The sequence below is a fragment of the Canis lupus genome, chromosome 5, assembly GCF_003254725.2.
Source record: "Canis lupus dingo isolate Sandy chromosome 5, ASM325472v2, whole genome shotgun sequence".
Taxonomy (NCBI): domain Eukaryota; kingdom Metazoa; phylum Chordata; class Mammalia; order Carnivora; family Canidae; genus Canis; species Canis lupus.
The window spans coordinates 18,151,520-18,171,343 of record NC_064247.1 but is presented as its reverse complement, the minus strand read 5'-3'; the positions used below and the strand labels follow the sequence as shown (position 1 = coordinate 18,171,343).

Here is a 19,824-nt window from a genome sequence, read left to right as displayed (position 1 = left end):
TGCTACTGGCACAGCTTAAGGGAGGCAAGTAGAATGTTGCAGATTGAACAGATCCCTAGACGAGGGCAAGTGCACCATCCTGGGTTGGGGAGATGTGTTTGTGTGTGTGTGTGTGTGTGTGTGTGTGTGTGTGTGTATGTGCTTGTCTAAACAGGTAGGTTGCTATGTTTCTTGGCTTTCAATAACGTACTCCAGCCCAGCAAGTGTATTCCAAAAACAGTCTTATGTTTGGTGGGAACTGTTCTACTGGGAAGCAAGAGGCGCTCCAAAGTAAGAATTAAGACACAAATGTCCCCATGGACTTGGCCCTCCAAGTATCTTGGCTCGGAAACAGAGTTAGTGACCCTGTGAACTTGGGCAGCTTAGATGACCTTTCCAAACTTCATCTGTCATCTGAAAAGTGGGACGAGGATAATGCATACTTCCTGGTGTTACTGTGGAGAGGTGGTCACTCTTGTGCGACAAAATGAGCGCCCAGCAAGTGCCAGCTGTAAGCTGGCATCCCAGATTATCAAAATACCTCGGTGTCCGTCAAATCCACAAAACATTTCTTGAGACATGGGAACAGTAGGTACGATAAATCACAATTGTTTCTCCGGAGATAACTTAGTTTCTGAATCAAGGAAGCATATAGTAGATTAGTAGGAATTTACCACCATTGGGACCCACCGCTGACCAGTGGCAGCAATGGACAGGGCTCGCACGAGCGTCAAACCCTCATGGACAGAGCAGGATTTACCTTCCACCCCCTGGCATCAGCAGACTGTGAACAGTCTGAGGCACAGGCAGCTGTGTACTATCACCTGGAAATGGGACGTGTGGCAGCCCCTGGCACCTACACGGGACCGCCATTCCCTTCACTTGGATCTCCTCAACCACTGGAGAGAATTAATGCTATTCCATGTGTGGACTACAGACAACATGGGCGGTGTATGCAGAAAACAAACCTCAGAAGTTTACAAACCAGGTGAGTAGATGTGATCCTGTAATTCTGCATTTGTTAAAAGGGTAAAAAAAATCCCAAAACTTCAGGATTAGATTATAAGGATTATATTTAAATACCCATGTAGATATGGTGTAAAGCATGTTCTGATGTCCTCAAAAAGACAGTGACTCCTGTTTACTTCATAAGAAAAGTGGTCAGGTTCTAATACATAATGATGTAAGTATTCCATAGGTATAGTTATGTGTGTATAGGTGTATATTCACATACACTTATATTGGGATTATTTACGGTGCTAACAGGAAGAAATAAATGTGTACACACATACCCATATATTTGTAAGACGCTGAGATTTTTCTGGCCTGTGGTTACTCACTACATGTAGTGTCAGTTCATGACTATGCTTCCTGGTATAAAAACAACCTAGAGACATCGATTGGACAGAAGAGACTCAATCTGTCATCTTACAACTAGAAAGGCAGTGCACTCCTCAACTAAAAACAGAATATTCACTAGACACAAAATTGACATTAAGATATAAATGGGAAAAAAAAGTCTATAATGCCTGACACGTAGTAGATGCTCAATAAACATGTGTTGGTTAGAGAATGCAATTCATGATAATATATGCTTTAATTATCCTGTAAAAAGATATTAAGAAAACAGACAAATTTAAAAATAAATACATTCATGTCTGAAGGAGTAGCTATGAGTGGTTTATGCAGCTATAAGGACCTTATATATATATATTTTTTTTTTCCCCAAGTATTTACCAGCTTGCAACATCTTCCAGAATGTAATAGCTTCATGTTGAAAACAGGATACTTCTGTTCATCAAAGCAGGAAAAAGGCTAGCTGAGGTATCACAGGAAAATACCACTGGGAATAAACTTTCTGAGCTAAATAGCCATTAATTGGGAAGGCTGAATTTTGCAGTCATTATTTCTAACATAATCTCCACTGCTTGTGCCTGAGGATACAGCTTTCCTGCTCAGCATGACCAGGGACTGTGATCTAGCGGGAACTCCCCACGATCAGAGGGAGAGAAGAAAAGTCACTGCCCTCCCAGGTGGAGATGCTGGGGTCCACCTCAGGCCAGGCTTCTTTACGTTCTCGAAGAAAACAAACTGGCTTTTGGTTTTCAACTGGACCAAAAGCTCTGGGAGTGAATCACAAGCAGCAGCTACGCGTAAATGAGTCTAGGGGAAGACTGTTTTAGCTTTCCACGTACCGTAAACATACAGCATATAATCCGAGTGAGCTTTCCCCACTATGTTAGAGGCTTCACAGCGGTAAGTACCATTATCTGTTTTGTTTAGGTTATTGATGAACAGGTTGGGCCCAGACAGGACGGCGTGCTGAGGCATCTCGTCATCGACTCTAACCCAGGTCACCATCACCGGCCTGCAGAGTAAAGAGGAGGAACACAGGCTGCTTTATTATTTCCCACCAAGTTGCCTGTCTTGGCTTCCCACCTGTATGTTACAGGAATCGCATGCAGGGTGACACAATTAAAGAGGACCTGCTGGATGTGTTTTAAGTTCACAGAATTACAGCTGTGAAGTCCCCTCAAATCTGTTTGGAATAAACTTTTTTTGAAAACATTATCAGGTGTTGAGAAACTTTCAACAGAACACATGCCGGAGTCTCATTATTTCCAATTCATCTTTAACAAATCAGCAAATAAACCAGTGCTCCCTATTTTTATGCCCTGCTGTGTGGTTTCACACCAATTCAGACAGGACAGAGCTCACCCATCGTTAATCATCTCATTAATTAGGGGAAAACATCACATTCTTGGCTAGTGATACATGCATTAATCTGATGGTTACTGATACACAAAGACCCTTGCTTAGAAGCCACTTGTAATATTTGAGTGGATTTCAAGTTTTGCACAAAGAAATGGACTTTTACATCTGAGTGCTGCTATCTTTTGACCTCTGCTGTTGGGAAAACCCACTTCTATTTATTCTGGAAAGATGCAATCACTTCTTTTCCCCTTAACTCCTACCCGTAACCTGCCTCCCCCAACTCAGTCCACTTTCTCTACTTGTTCCTGGGCAAAATGCCTTGCTTTGCTGGCTCTCCAAGCGCCCCATGCTGTCATCCCCCTCCTCCCCATGTGCACCTGCAGGCCCTGGGCTCAAGGGTGAGGCTCTGGGGCAGTCACTGAGGGGCACAGCTCCACACGAGCTCCTTGTGGCACTTGCACAGAAGCATGTTTGTGTTAGGGATTTCAAGTACTACATGTGCATCCATCAGGGAAAAGCAAATTTCACAAGATGCTCCAGAGCCCAAATCATACACACATCAAGTCTTTCAAACTCACTGAATCTAAAACTTGAGTTCTTCAGGCTGGTCCCCTTAGCCTCCTGTGACACCAGGGCCACGTGGAAGACTGTGCCTGAAACTCTCATTTTAAAAGAAGGGCAGCAGAGACACGAGCACAGAGGTCACTTCCTGTCGGTCTACAATGCTGCCCAGGAGTGGCGACAGGACTTAAGACACGTTGCTTAATGATGAGCAAACACCCAAGTTAGCCCTGTCGAGTAGCATTCCAATTTTCAAATGGAATGTGAAGTTACAATTTTTCTTTAATTACACATGGGTTTGTCATCACAACCCAGTAAATTATTTAAAAATTAGTCCTGCATATGTGCTCCTTGCAGGCAATGGCAAATGGGTCTGCCTGGCAATCAGATCTAATGTCCTGCTGCTTGACAGCTGAAACAATCAGTGGGGGTAAGTGCTGAGAATATTCACAACATTTAATGGCAAGTTAAATTACCATTTTTATTGTATGCAATTTCTTGAGAAAATAAATAGGTAATATGCTAGAAGGGACCGCAGCGGAGTAACGTGTGCTTGCTCCCACGACCACACACCCGTTCCGATTTGAGAGGAGCAAACAAATACCCTCCTGGCATAAATGTCCTGAAGGAAACATGTAATTTACTGTCCCCGTGGCACATTCAATTGAACACAGTACCTTCTTCAGGGGGAAAAAAAGCACAGAAACAAAATATAGGTTAGCAAAGCCATATCCTATAAATGTGGTTAATGTGGCTGAATGTAGGTATTGCAAGTGGCGAGAGGCCTGTGAGAATGTTTTTCTCCAACAGGATTTTTTTGGAGGCAAGGCAAGCCACTCAACAGGGCATAATCCAAATAGTTTACAAAAAGAAAGATCTGCATCTTTTGCAGTGTTCAAAGGAGGAAAAAACAGCTCTGCCAAAGCTTGAAGCATTTCAAATCAAGTGACTGTGAAACACCAGAGGAAAAGCAAAACAGAACCAAGCCCATATCCTACTTCCTAACGGTCCTCTTTAAAGCTCCAAATGGTTAGTAGGACAGAAGCAGAGTCTTGTCCACAGAAAGGGAAGGACAACACAGAAAGGGCTGAAATGGGAAGAGAGCAGACAGCCGCCAGCCTCCGTCTGGCTCCCTGGTCTCCGTCAGAGATCACTCCTTAGCTGTAAATGGGGAGCATGCTTTCCAAAGATTTGGGGGCAGCTTCCTTAAGATGCTCAGAGCATGAAAACTGTGACAGTGAGGTTCATTAGTAAAACTCTGAGGGGCGGGGGGGGGGGGGCGGGAATCATACCACAGGGACAGCAGAGGGAGCTCAATGCTGGTGTTTTTGTTGTTGGGGATGGACCACTCAAAGTTTGAACCTTTATAATCCCAACATTGACCCTGTTACATTTTAGGATTCCACGAATTGTTTTTTCCATAAGAAAATAATCTTCACTGTCCTAGAAAGAGGAGAGTCTCTACTCTCCCCAAATAAAACTGAATGAGGTCGACAGTGGCCTTGCTGCATGGCTTTTGTCCTGTATTAGTGATGATGTATAGCAGTTTCCCTAATTCACTTTCATTCAGCCAGGAAGCAGCTTCTTTATACTTTTCAATCAAACAAGAGTGTTAATAGGTTCTTTCTCTTATGCAATGACATATATGTTGTATTCCGTGATAAAAGCTCTAGGACCATTCCTTTCTAACAAAAATATTTCTAGGAGTCATTTTTCTTTGAGAGAAGGAGAAGCCAAATCAAAGGCAGGGCAAATTCATTTTCCAACGGCTGGCCCTAATCACAGCGGCTTAATTTAAGTCTGAAAACCATCTTCCTAGCAGCTTAGACATTAACACAGAAGGTAGCAGATATATCATTAGATTATGGGCATACCAAAAATTTATTAGGATTATTTTTTGTAAGAGAAGATAGTTCTGACAATCATGTTGATGATAATAAAATAGAATTAGCTGAGATTTCAATCTTAGCTGGCATTTCACTTTTCTTCCAATCCTGACCATTAAGAACCAGCCACAGATATTCATTCCCTCTTTCACTGACTATTCCTTATTTCTTGAAAAATCTTCCATACTTTACAGCAAGAGACAGGTGACAGGCTGGTGACTTGTGAATGCACATTTCCGTGTTGTGACATTTACTGCTCACGACCCTCTGTCAACCTTGGCCTTCAGAACTTACTGGGGCTTCCCGATGGCTTCGCATGTTAACTCGAATGCATCTCCTTCCCGGGTTAGGCCTTGTACAGGATAAGTCATCTGAATATGCACTTGAGGCTTATCTGTGTGACAACAACACAAAGTATAATGTTTAGCAAATGATATCAGGCAAAAATCAGACTTGCACGTTGCCACAAACCCCATACCACCAGCACTCCCTCTCTCCCTGTCCTCATGCCTTCACTAACATCCTCCTAATTAGTTAGTAATCCTGGCATTTGCTCAAATTAAATTGACTAATAACTCCAAGGAGTGAACTGCGAACAGATAAGAGATTCATAAGCCAACTGCGCCACATCAAACATTTCCTGTGAAATACATTTTGTTACATTGAAGTTTATCTCCAAACTCACTCAAGCTAAAGGAAACTCATTTGCCTTCATGCTGAGGTGAAGCCACAGATATTTGTGGTGCTCAGAATTGATACACTTTATCATATATCATATATTACTATGTGACAATATGTTGTGACAATGCATATTAATAAGTTTGCCTCTTCTACGCTCTTGATTTCAAATGGGACGGACAAAACTTCTGAATTCCACTCAAATGGCTTTAAGAATAATGAAATGGGAAGTTCTGGTGGTCCCAGCGAAACTTTTTGATGTCTCAACGTATACACATGAGAAGGAAGGATATGAACAGGTACTGAGAGCCTACTGTGGTAGGAACTGTCCTTGGGGGTGTAATGAGCCCAGTTTTAGGGATGAGGGCAGTGGTATCAAGAGAATGAAGTAGCCAGTCCAAGGTCATAGTGATAAAGAGAGACAGCCCCGAAAATGTTGGGGTTTCTGGTTCAAATCTGCATTTCCCAGTGGCAATCCATAATTAAAACCATGTAGAGCTTCTTTAGATGGTCAAGTACTTAGCTAACTGACATAGGTATTCCTGTATCTATTAGCTACTTAAAACCCATGGTTGGAGTTTGTGGGGGTTAGGGTACGAGGGATGAATGACGGGAGGTGTGGGGCACAGGGAGGGAACCAAGAGGGAATGGGATTAACTCAGATACATATACAAATACATTTACAAATAAAACCTGAATGGAATTGGGAGATTTTTTTTCCATGTTAAACTAACAAGCTATTAATCCCCAAATCAGATTTCTGATTTAATTCTGTGGCTCTGTAACTGTATATTTTTGGAAATGTACCCAAGAGTAATAAATGTGAGAGGGCAAGACATCACTTGGCTGAAAGGTCAAAACAATTTCCATAACTTTACTTTCTCAGACAATCACACCACCTAAACAACAGCCCCTTGGCCTTTTACAAGTACTGCTTAGCTCATTAACATTCATCCTATGGACTGAGAGAGAAATCAGAAATACGGCAGGGCTCAACAGATCTCAACCTGCACGCGGCTAAAATAAGCTGCACGAGGGAGTCCTCTCTGGGGATAGCTGCTTTCCAGACACATTTGTATAGTCTCGTTCTCATCACAGATCTTTCTCTTATGTCTCTGAAAGCCACGTGGCATTCAGAACCTCTTAAGAGAGCCTTCTTGTACACCAGTGTACACTGCACACTGTGAGCTGGTAACCCTTTCTGAGAAGCTAAGTCACTTGCCAGAGGACCTAACTTAACAGGCCCAAGAGCTCCAGCTGACCCCTGCAAAGTTATACCGTTCTATTCTCGGACTTGCTAGTGAAGGAGATGTTCAAAAGCAAAACGGTGTGGAGGTTTCCAGGTACTGGTAACTGGACCGGGAAAGTAGTCACTAAAGAGAGGCAGAAACGGACAGGATAAACAGGATGACCTTGAATGAAGACTGGCTTGCTGGGCAGAAGCAAGGGCTCCTGGCCACCCTCCTTGGAGAGCTCTGGACTACAGCTTACACTAAATACAACCACTGGGTGACATATGCAAATCTATTATTTTTGGTGGTGTAACACATAAACACAGAGCTGGCCAGTGAAGTTTATTACAAACACAAGATACAAACAAACAAACAAATCAATGAAAACAAACGCCAGGAGAAGGTTATGTGACTGAAAACATAGACAGCCAAAGATCTGTTCCCTTATATTTCACATTCGGAAACAGCAGAACTTACGGGGTTCCTGGTTGGGAAACTTCTGTGATTTTTACCTAGGAACCATTCTGGGGTGAGGATAAATTTAAAGCCCCAAATCTGGACTGAAATGTAACATTTGCTTATAGGTTAATCTCTGATCCACGGAAGGACTACATTTTCCATGCACTGCTGACTTCTGCCCATTAATTAAGGAGAAGCAGAATGCCTGTTGGCCTATGTGGAAGGTTTTGGGTTTTTTTTTTTTCCCTTGTGTCATTTACAAGCACACGGAGAGGGTCTATTTTTTAGCACAGTGCACTAGGAGTTTTACATGCTCAACTTCCATTAATAATAAAGAAAGTGTTGAAAATCTAATCCACTCTTGCCTCTTTTCAGTACCATGGACTTTTAGTTAAATGCTTTTTTATGTTACTAATGGCTGTTTCTCGGTTGCCAATTACTCAAAGAAATTAGGAAGAGCAAGCTAAGGATTTACTGTACCTGGAATTTATATTAAAAACACACACACACAACATACTAAGCCATAGAAAATGCACCCTCAATTTTGATAACTGATTTTCCCAATTTACTCCTCAGGTTCCTGGAGAAACATCTACCATCTACTTATGGGTACAGCTGCCACGGTTACCTTAATAGCTAGTTGAAAAGGTAAACATTAATCTTGTTTGTATTATACAGAAAAATGTCCTCCTCTGTTGACACATGCAGTATTTATAGGCATATTATCTGACTGTGGGGCAGCTGAACTATCTTCATGCCCAGCCTACAAACCACTCCGGCAGTCTCCATGTCAAGATCGATCCCCTTCGTTTGCCCTGAAAGAGCTCAGGTATGCTCAACAGGTGGACTAGACATTTCTGGGATTCCAGTGGTGCCTGTAGAACTCAGGGAGGTTAAATTTTCCTAGGAAGATCCTGACTACAATGTGAGTATGTCAAAATCCTGCACAATCCAGATGGCTGACTGAATAGCCCAAAGCTCATCATTTATATTTTAATTATGTTCATAAATCAAACGTTATAACCCACCAAAGCTTTTCTGAGACAGACCCAGACTCTAAGATTTATTTTTAAGTAATGAGGTAAGGCCCAGTACATTTTCTGGGTGATCATTTTACGCCTCGATTGGTGTTGTAAGGCACAAGGCTACAAGCCAGATGACACTTTCTACCCAAGTGCAATAACTGCCCAGAAATGTATCGCCCAGAATGGCTTAATGTCATTATAAAATGGAACCGCTATATAAAAATAAGAAAAATAGTTAGGTCTGTGCACTTATGGAACATTATAGTTAGAGAGATGGCATCACCAACAGCCAATCAATTAGGTCGAGGGATCTGAGGTTTTCATAATAGTGTAATTTCTAAAAAACCCCATGAAAGACATTTAGCAAGACTCTTAGAGCAGACAAAATTCATTCATTAGTCAGTAGCACAGAGGGTTAAATGCCAGGAGGCCTTAGGTCACACTGCAGGAGCAACCAATTAAAAAAATAATATTAGAAAGACATTCCAATTTGATGAGACTTTCTTTAAATGTACTTTGCTCTCTCTATAAAGGGAAAAATATATATAAAAGGAAACTCTTAAAGAGGTTAGAATGGCTTGCTGGCAGATTACAATTGATTTCATGCCAGTCTGACCTTGTACCACGTTCTGTGATCTTTCCAGAAGATGAAGCTCGAGACTCTGTAACCTGTATTCACTTGCCTATGTAAATGAAAAGTCATCATCTCCTTCTCTCTAGATCACAACATTAATGTAGCAGGTTTGAAAAATTATTTATTAAAAAAAATAAAAGGGCACTTTGCAATTTCCTTTCACCTAGGAGGTCATTGTTGCCTTTTCCTAGACAGGAGTAGAGCTGAGGCAGGAGGAAGACACCAGATATCCCAGCATGAAACTTATCCCAGGGGCTCCTGACACTTCCCCAAACCCACTCCCACTCCCACAAATTTCTATATCAAAGAATGTGGGCATCCAATGTCCTTCGATACATTGACTGCAACTAGACCCAAGGGTTTGGGTGCAAATTTGGTCTTGCAACTGCTTTTGGGACACAGGGTCTTCAAGGCCTTCATTGGATTCTGTCCAATATTCCAAATATCTGTTAGAGTGGACTGGATGCCTGTGTAGCAAATGCTAATGGACCCCTACCAGGGAGAACTCAAAGGTAGCGAGCACTCAGATGTATCAGAATGGCGGAGAGAAGTTTGGGTCTGGGCCTGTACATTCAGGTGGGGAAAGCATCAACTGGAGAGTCTTTGTCAATCATGGGGCATTACTGCAGGTTGGAGGAACATGACAATGCGGCGATTAACCTGAGATTTGGTGAGTATTAGTTTTTTTTTTTTTTTTTAAAGCTCAAGGCAAGAATCGGCCCCGCGTCATATGGCTGTCTGGATTGCTGGGAGAGGCCAGCTTTACACCGAAGGAAGACAGTGTCCAGTAGCAGGAGGTGACTGAGTCTGGTTCAAGAACAGTCACACCGAGCTTTCAGAGGAGTTCCACATCCTGCAAGATTTATTTTCTAATGTCATCATACATTCACGAATAATTTTCACTACCATTTATTTTGTTTGTTTGCAAGGTGAAGGACCCTCTGCTGTTATATCTGTTGTCTGAATCCGAGCACCACCACCACCACAATGCAATTGTGCTTCTAGAGGAGGGTAAGCTATTAGGAGTGGGAGGGGTCAAATCTGGTGGGAGATGCAGGACCAAAAAGCACGTGCCACATCACTCCAGTAGAACGCAATTTCTTCCTGTTGCAACTTGCAAGTAGTTTTGTGGATACTGAAATTGCTGTTTACCCAACAGAATCAAATTTTATTCTGTGATGTTGCAACAGAAAGTTATGTCTCCAGTGCTTTTGAAATGGGTAGCACACTTACAGAGCACTCTTCCCTATTTTTGAGAAATCTTTAAAATTTTAAAGTGAACACTGGACAAGAAAAGCCTTCTAGCATGATTTTCTCCATAGGAAAGTTAGCTCTGTAAGAAGCAAAGTTTTTTGTCTTTTGTATCCTGGTCCCTGGGCACATACAGTAGGCACGCAATACTTGCTTACCAAGTGAATGAATGCATAAGAAAGTGGAGAAATACCAGAAGGGCATGGACTCCTATTCCAAGTGTGACTACTGACTTTAAAAAAAATTAGATCATGGAATATATCTTAACCTTGTCACAAGATAAACTGGGCACATTAAAATTTTTGAGAGTTTATTTGAGCATTCATGGATTCAAATAGGGCAATACCAAACTGAAAATGCTCCAGCCACCGGAGCTAGGGGCAAGGTTTTTACAGAGAAGACAAGGAAGCAAAGCAAGGGCTATTATTTGATTGGCTGTGGCTTAAGTAGTTGCCTCATTTGGGGAAAGCCTAGCTGGCTGTTCGTAATTGGTGGTGGCTTCAGCTTCATTTTCTTGGGAGCCTGGGGACTCTGGTTGAGGTTTTGGTTTGCTCCCGTAGGCGACCCGAGGCATAAGAGTCACCCCAGTCTCCTGGCCTCCCTGTTGAATCACTTCAACAGCCCTTAGGGCAAAATATAATCATACCATTGTTCTGGAAGGTCAATCCAGCTCCCAAAATTTGAGGTTCAGCCCAGGTGTTCTGATTTACATGCTTCCATTTCACTACGCATTTATTTAGTATTTCTGGTGTATCTCTAAGGTGGGATCTTAGGGGAAATCATAAAGGATGTTGTCTGACCACTCATTTTAGATTTTCAGATTTTAACTTCACAACCATTTAACCTTCCACAGAATTGAAATATGACCTTGAGTTAAAAACATTAGGAGAACTAGTTTCACAGTGGAAATGCTCAATGTCCACAGCCACAGAGACGTATCTTCCCCAAATACATGAGGTCAGACAGCAGATGTGGACAGACTGTCCTTAGTAAGGGGCCTCTATCTACCGAGAGTGACTTCAGAAGGTAGGGATGGTGGCTTTCTCTTACCTGACAGCTCGTGTCATTCAAACAGACACGGCCTGACACTCACTCTTTCAATATTGGTCCCTCAGCCTCCTGCCCCACTGGTGCTGCAGAATGCTCCATGCACAAGCTATGGAGTCAATAATATCAAGAATGTGGCCCCGCCCCTGCTCTGTGATAACGCAGCAAATGACAGCTTAAACATTCGTTTCAATCAGGGGGTCTCCATGAGGAATAACAAATACTGAAATAACTTCCCCGAAACTCAATTCATGGCTTTAAAAAAAATAAAAGGAAGGGAGAGTGGGAGGAAGAACGTATTCTGTTCAAAGACGAGACTGGAGATCAGAGAGAAACAGGCCAAGTCGGGAAACACCAGCTATTATGCTTTGAAGAATACAATCTGGGAAGAGAAATGATGGGGGGAGGATGGATACGGGAGCTGCTCTTGGAAACGATGTCTCATCCTTCACTCCAAGCAGAAAGACTTTCCTATTTCCAGGTTTTTCTCCCTCCTTCACTGCAGGGCACTGTCGATACCAGAGAAACATTTATTTTGGCACAGATAGAGAACAGGTTTTGATCATCCCCTCAATGCCCAATTTCCCCCCAATTGAGGGAATGAAAGACAAAATCTAGTCTTCTCTGGACCCTGGATGAACAGGAAAATGGATTTACAAAATATCTGCTTATATGAAGTCAATAAAACTCATTTTGAAAATGATGCCTACGTACGCAATTAACCATCAGATGAATAATCAGAGGAGGGAAGGTATTCAAACATCCATCTCTAGAGTCTTTGTTTTCATTCTCCCTTTCAAAACTCATCTCAATCTCTCGTTTTCTCTCTCTCTTTTAAACAAACATGCACACACACAAAACCCTCACAAGATGAGGATTTTTGCACAACATTTCAAAGAGCAGGGCTGTGATGGGGGCGAGCAAAAGACACACAGCAGCAATTCAAGAGCTTCAGATTCACCTCAGTCCAGAGTGAGGCTTTTCCCACTTTGCACAGCAATCTGAATTCCATACTGAGGGTCACAGCTCTTCTTTGAATTCCCAGCTTACGTCGCTATGTGTTGCCACCTTGATGCTATTTAAACAGTTTTCTTTTAACGCTCAGACAGTGAACTGTTCTCCTTTAAACAGGCTTTTATTTGACAAGAGTACGTTCCTTCAGATCTGAAGCTCCACTAACCGTGCTACAATTGTACCACGCTCTGCTATAATCAACCATGTTGTAAATTTGAGCAATGCTACGTACACAGACACGCAGAAGGAAAAAAATGCACAGAAGGAATTTAGGGTTATATAGCTCAGAACATTAAAGGCAAAACTGTTCTCTGCCTTGCATCCGAGGCACAAGAGCTTTGAATTCTAGCTTCCGCGCATAATTATTTTCTGTTTTAAACATTTAGCTGTGTGCTGCCGTAGCCTTGCTGAGCCTCACAATGAAAGCTGAAAAACTAAGAGCCCTACTGTATGTTCTTCATTCCTAGCAACGTTCCTATGAGAAAACCTTATTAATGAGCTTGCAAACGAGCACCCAACAGGGAAATGTCACAAACAAGAGCGGCTAATGCCCCAGAAAATCAAATAACTGAACACTTGGCTGATTGTGGTGCTTTTCATATTTATAATAAAAAAAGAGGGGGGGCTTTAATTCACTAATTCTGAAGGGGTCAACACCTTGCTGAACAAAACAACTCATTTATTTATGTTCAGAAATCTCCAGATGATAAATTACATTGATGTTAATCACTTCAATGCATGCTACACAATTAATATCTGTACTCACCAAGAACTTAAAGATTATTAAAAGTATGACAGCATACACATCTGGCTGATTTTTCACATAATTGGGCACAACAATTTCTCCTGGTACCACAAATAAGGGTCCTCACAAACAAACACTGCAAAATTCTGTGTTCAATTAATTAGGACTTAAATCCACAAGACAAAAGCAATTCCAAGTTGTAGCTCAAGCCTTGTCTTCTAGGCAGGATAGGAACACTCCACTTCACAGCTCATCCTTTCCCCGGCAGATTTAAGGTATGCTGTTTAACGATACACAATGAAGGTCTCCGTTGTTTCCTTTTTAAAAAATATCTTCTCAAAACAATGTAGTTTAGGGCACCTGGGCGGCTCAGTGGTTGAGTGTCTGCCTTTGGCTCAGGTCATGATCCCAGGGTCCTAGGATCGAGTTCCCTGCAGGGATCCTGCTTATCCCTCTGTCTATGTCTCTGTCCATCTCTGTGTCTCTCATGAATAAATGAATAAAATCTTAAAAAAATAAAACAATGTAGTTTATACAGAACACAAATTCACTATCTGTCACTTAACCCTGTTCACATCCTGGTTAACAGCCATTGGTCTTAGATGAGGCAGAGAATGGTTTCCAGAAGGCTTCATGGAGTCAAGTGGGCCAGGACTGAACCAAGTGGGTATAATGAATAACCAGTTCCATCAGGTTAGAGTTCCCCCAGGGTAGTCTTACCAAAAAGAGTTGTTCTTAATCTGAGGTTCATAGATGAGTTCAGTATTTTCTGGTGATAATCTAATGCTTATAAATGATATTATTAAAAAAAAACTTTTTTAGGTAATATACAAAAGGACATTAAAAATAAAAGCCATATATTTATTTTGATGTTTATTAAACATAATACACAGAGCAAAATAAAATTCCTAATTTGATGTTTTTTTCCACAGGTCTTTGTTAGGGAAAAGCAATAAAGTGACTTAAAGACAAATTCTAAATGAGTTCATTTAACTCATTTAACTGTGTGGACAGCCCATGGATCTGGGAAAACTAGTCCTTGAATAAATGGAGTTAGAATAACTCTGTAGGATAAACAGACTCCTTAAACTGGAAGTAAAACATGGTGGCTACGTGATTCTGTTCATCTTCTTCAGATCTATGGGACTTTTAAATGGGTTTTAAAGGAGGTTAAGATCAACTGATGCTAAGGGTTTGGGTTAACTACAAAATGAGGGTCTAGTGCTCCTCACAGAGTACCCAAAATTCCATCTCCACATAGACTGCTAAATCTCATGTGTTTAAGGATCTCTCCTCATTGCCATCAAGACGTGGTGCTGCTTGTCTGCAGAGAGAGTGTGCCGTGAGAGGGATGGAATTGGAACCACTGGCGAGGGCCAATGACCAACAAAGCCCTGGTGCCCAAATGCATGAGGCTTTTTTGTTATTGCAAAGGTGTTCAGGAGAGTAATGCTGGTGGGAAATGATGTCGAGGACCCCAGTCGTGTCTGGAGGAGCTACTTAAAGAATTCCTAGTTGAGTCCATCATGTTGTCAGTAGTGCTCCAGGAATGGAGGGTAGTGTGAACTATCAGGTGACTTTCCTGAGCACAGAGTTATATTTAAGATGTCAAAGAAGACTCTAAATTCCCATTCAGATTAATATAATGGTTGGTAATTCTTGACCCTTTTTTTTACGTAAAAAGACTTTCTCTTTATGTACATTCTGAAAAATGAAGTATCAAGAATAAAATACCCGCGTGGCTCACTTTGGATAAAAAAACCAAAAACACAAAACAGTAGTCTCCCATAAAAAGGTGCTGAGTAAGGGACAGGTGAGACTAGGTAGAGAGAGACAGGTAGGGGGCTCTGTTACCAAGCTCACAGAAATCCCAGATGTGCAGAAAAGTTATAGACAAGATATTAACCAGAAAGAAGGGAATATAATAAATCTATCTTGTTTGTTCTAAATACAGACAAGATACTGTCTTGTCTAGTATTTACAAATCTACCTTGTCTTAAATGTTATAGATGAGATATTTACCAAAGTTTCCTGGTTAGTTTTCTATAAACGACCAACCATAAAATCCTTCCGTGGTAACCCATCCTGGACCCCTCTCACTCTAGAGGGCTTTCCTTTCTGTTCTCACCTTCCCTTAATAAACTTTCACTTCATTTCACCTTATTGCCTGTGAGAATGAATCTTGGATTCTGTGAGACAAGAACCCTGCAACAGTACTGTGTTAAGAGTTAAAAATGATGGGATCCCTGGGTGGCGCAGCGGTTTGGCGCCTGCCTTTGGCCCAGGGCGCGATCCTGGAAACCCCGGATCGAATCCCACGTCAGGCTCCCGGTGCATGGAGCCTGCTTCTGCCTCTGCCTATGTCTCTGCCTCTCTCTCTCTCTCTCTCTATGTGACTATCATAAATAAATAAAATTAAAAAAAAAATTAAAAAAAAAAAAGAGTTAAAAATGATCAATAGGTGTGTCTTTGTTTTTGGAAGGCATTGGTCAATTCCCTGTGGCTGAAGCAGAACTCTAAGATGCAAATGGATTCAGATATGGAGCTTTATTCCTTTTTCTTAGAAGGACAAATCTCTTGAATCTACAGAATATGGAAGACAAGACTTAAAAAGATCATTATCAAGTCTTCCAAGAGGTATGAGGTACAGTATTTAAAATATTTTACATTTGGAGGTGAGTGTAACTTCAAGGTGGGTGGGGCTATACTATGTGGAAGATGCTCTGGGGACACTGGAAGAGTTCAGGGTGGAGACTGGGTGAATGTCTACTCAGGTTTCACAAAGGAGTTAATGTATTATTAAAGCTAATGGGCCCCTACAAGGAAAGTTAATGGATATTAAGTTTGCTTAAATGAATTACATATTAACAAAGTCACAAGAAATCTACTATCTGCCAATTTAGATAATATCTGATCATTTCTGTTTTCCCATTATAGGGACATTACACCACAATAGTTTTAGTGATATGAAAATTATAAGCATGATGCCCATAATGAAGCTACATAATGAAGGAGATGAAATGAATTAACAAGAAAAACCTGCATTATGTAATGTTAAATTGAGCCAAACTCACAGAGTAAGAAAAGGTTAGAATGGGACTGGTGTCTCAGTAGCAACTTTTTACATTTAATTTTAGTCAAAAGGTGGAAAAGCAATTAGAAGCCACTGTTTACACCTTTCCCTGGCCCCTGTTTTGCACAGGCAATGTGCTTCACACATGTGCTGAAGACTATAGTGGGCTGAACGGTGGCCCTCAAAAGATATGCTCACTTCTTAGCCCCGGAACCTGTGAATATAGCCTTATTTGGAAACAGAAGTCTTTGCGGATGGCATCAAGTTCAGGATCTTGAGATGAGACCATTCTGGATTAGCTGGGAGGATGCTAACTCCAACAGTAAGTGCCCTTATAAGAGACATGAAGAGAAGAGAAGGCAAGCCCGTGGTGAGACAAAGCAAGAGACTGGAAAGACACGGCCACAAACCAAGGAATATCTGGGACCCCCAGAAGCCAGAAAAGGCAAGGAAAGCTCTCGTCCTAGAGCCTTGAGGAAGTGTGGCCCTGCTAACCCCTCAATTTTAGTCTTCTGTCCTCTAGAACTATGAGAGAATACATGTGTCATGTTAGGCCACAAAGGTCGTGATAATTAGTTATGGCAGCCGTAGGAAATTAATGGAAGAATTCATAGATGCTAATGCTTTGCCTTTGTCAGACACTCTGTGGTTGCCTTTCCAACCAAATTCTTCCAACATTCCCACTACGCACACTCAAATATCACCTCCAATTTTTCAGAGGCTCAGTTACAGAAGCCTTCTGATAAAAAGCAGAGACATTGGCTACTTGGCCACGACTCTGCTGCAAGGATGGTTTTGTGCAGAAAACATTTTGGCAGGCCGTAGAGTCCCGAGAGAAAATAAGGAGAGTGTCTTTACTTCATTGGGCACAGTGAGGACACAATCTCACTCACCATGATCTAGCTATTATTGATGAAGCCATTGAGATTGTGGCACTGATCCCAAAGACTTCCACTTTTAAACTCATTGCTATACTTTAAGCTAAAAATGGAAGAGAACATGCAATTTAAAACAAAATACTGGTGTAGAATGGGAATAAAAGCCCCTCTACAAAAATTTAAAAAAAGTTTGGTACTTCTGCGGGGCCTAAGAAAGTGTCAGGGACTACTCTAGATTGTGAAGTTGACATAGAAATGATTATACTCAATATTCATAAAATACAATTAGCTAAGTCATGTGGCAGAACAGATTGGAATCATTTTAAAGTTCTACAGTTGGGTTAAATGTAGTATTTTGAAAATCCTCATTGGCATGCTGTAATATGGCAGTGTTTCAATAAAATAATCCTTTGATTATTTTACTACTAAGACAACAAGATATAAACTCTATCTATTCTATATAAAACATATGTATTCAATAAGTGGCTTCTGAAATATTTGTAAGCCACTGCTACTCTATGTCCTCAGGATAAAATACTCAGGTGCTGCTATGATTTGAATGAAGGTTTGTGTCCCTCCCTCCCCAAATTCCTATGTTGAAATACCAGCATCTGGTGTGATGATATGAGGTGGTGGGGCCTTTGAGAGGTGCTCAGGTCATGAAGGTGGAGCCCCCATGAATGGGATCGGTGCCCTTGTAAAGCAGCTCTGGAGATCTGTAGTGCCTTCTGCCCTGAGAGGACACAGCATGAAGGCAATGGCTATGACCCAGGAAGGGGGGGGCTTTCTCTAGAACAGAACCACGCTGGTACACCTTGATTTTGGACTTCCTAGCCTCCAGAGCTGTGAGGAATCAATTACTGTTGCTTATAAGCTACTCAATCTGTGCTGCTTTCTTACAGTAGCCTGACCGGACTAAGACAGGTACTCACACTGTACTTCAAGGTACCGCTGAGTCTGCAAGTTTCCGGTGACGGCAGGGTGCTCCACCTGACAGATCACTGGAACCCCGTCATCCTCCTTATGCACCTTCAGCATCAGCTGACTGGTCACAGTGTACATGTCTGACCACTCCTCCACCTCCGATTTGCCTGGGGAACACAGAATATACCAAGAAATCAGAGTTAAGTGAATCTCTGTCACTGTTTCAACAGACTCCTCTCCCCGCCCCAACAGAGCTATTTTAACAAGATGATGGAAGTCACTGGGATAAGGGTAAGCAGTGGGTAGATAACAGACAAAATTATAATTTTCTACTTTTCAACCTTGTAGAGGATATATGTAAGCTGTATTTCTACCCCACATAATATATACTATTTTTATTTAAATATATTACATATGTTGTCTTCTATCTTAAAAACCTCCCACAAAAAGGCAGCTGAAAGTTGAACCACTTTGCCATCTGACTGCTTATGGCATTCTGGAGGAGGAAAAGAGAAGAGCTTTTCACCCCTACCACCATCTGAACTTGAAACATCTAGTAGGCTGTCATGCAGTTTAAAAATTCCAGGACATCATCCAAATCTCCAAAGTAATTCAATCAGGAATAGAGATATAAACAGCCCCCTCTGCCCACCCCCATCAGAAACAATTAAGAGGGAAAGTAACTAAGTGGATTTACATAATTGAAATTGTAATTGAAATGTTTAAACTCTGAGACTTTTGGAAGACCACAAAAAACACAGTGGCAGCGGGTAGAGCAAAGTAAGATAGAGGCTTCAGGCCAGATGGGAGACATGTCCAAGAACACCCAGAAAAGGAGGGAGGAGGCTTCCGGATGGGATGAATAGGTCAAGGCGGCCTCTTTCCTGAACTCGGCACTCCCCGGGACATGGTGCACCATTAACTTTCTTTTAATGTTTTGTACTTATCGGTACACATCTAATGGTTCAATTCACTTAGAAAAGCAGAGGGGAAATGAAAAACTCCTTCCTTCTAAAACCATACCTAGGAAATAGGAGATTAAAACAGAGCAAGCTTTTTGAAACTTAAGCTGTTATATATAGATTTGTCTGTTTCTAGATATAGATTTTTATATCCCCTTTCTAAAAGGCCTTCTTCTTGTCTTCCTGGCACTCTTGATTTATTCCACAAGCACACACAGAGCACTTACCTTGGCCCAGATACTCACTACGTGATTTACCAACATTCATTCACTCATTTCATCTTCCTAAGAATCCCATAAAATCTGTAATATCAATATCTCCGTTTCAGCAGAGATTGCTAAACACAGCTGGCATTCCTGGCAAATGACCAGAGTTGTTTGGCCCCTGGTACCACTTGCAAGGCAATCTTGAAAAGGAAGGGGTAGGAATGCCCACACACATGTTAATTTAGGATGACAGACACAAAAGGGTCAAGTAGGGGACAGGCTGTGGCCCACGCGATGGCTAAGGTGGCAGATATTTGAAGGTACAGGAATCAAACCTGGGGCGGCCTAGGCCGAGGGAGAGAGGATGGGGAGTAGCGTTAAAACATCGGCCTGCACCACTATCACGAACTAGAAGCTTTGCAAAAGAACAGGCTGGTGAAACGTGCAAGTGAGTTAGAGAGTCCACGATGAGAAAAGGGCCTTCAAATCCATAATTAGGATATAATCCTTACTGCACTTAGCATGCCTGACCCTGCAGGAAAGCACACAGTCAGC

The 19,824-nt window shown here is 41.7% G+C and overlaps 1 protein-coding gene across 18 annotated transcripts in view; it reads right to left on the bottom strand.

The window, feature by feature from the left end:
* Positions 1-19,824, bottom strand: part of CADM1 (cell adhesion molecule 1) — a 325,518-nt gene that overhangs the window by 36,829 nt on the left and 268,865 nt on the right. For all 18 annotated transcript variants that reach the window (XM_025465438.3, XM_025465445.3, XM_025465440.3 and 15 more), the window contains 3 exons: positions 18,110-18,268; positions 5,436-5,535; positions 2,175-2,347 (listed from right to left, as the gene is read on the bottom strand). In XM_025465438.3, the coding sequence (XP_025321223.1) occupies positions 2,175-2,347; positions 5,436-5,535; positions 18,110-18,268 (432 nt within the window). The remainder of the gene's footprint in view (positions 1-2,174; positions 2,348-5,435; positions 5,536-18,109; positions 18,269-19,824) is intronic.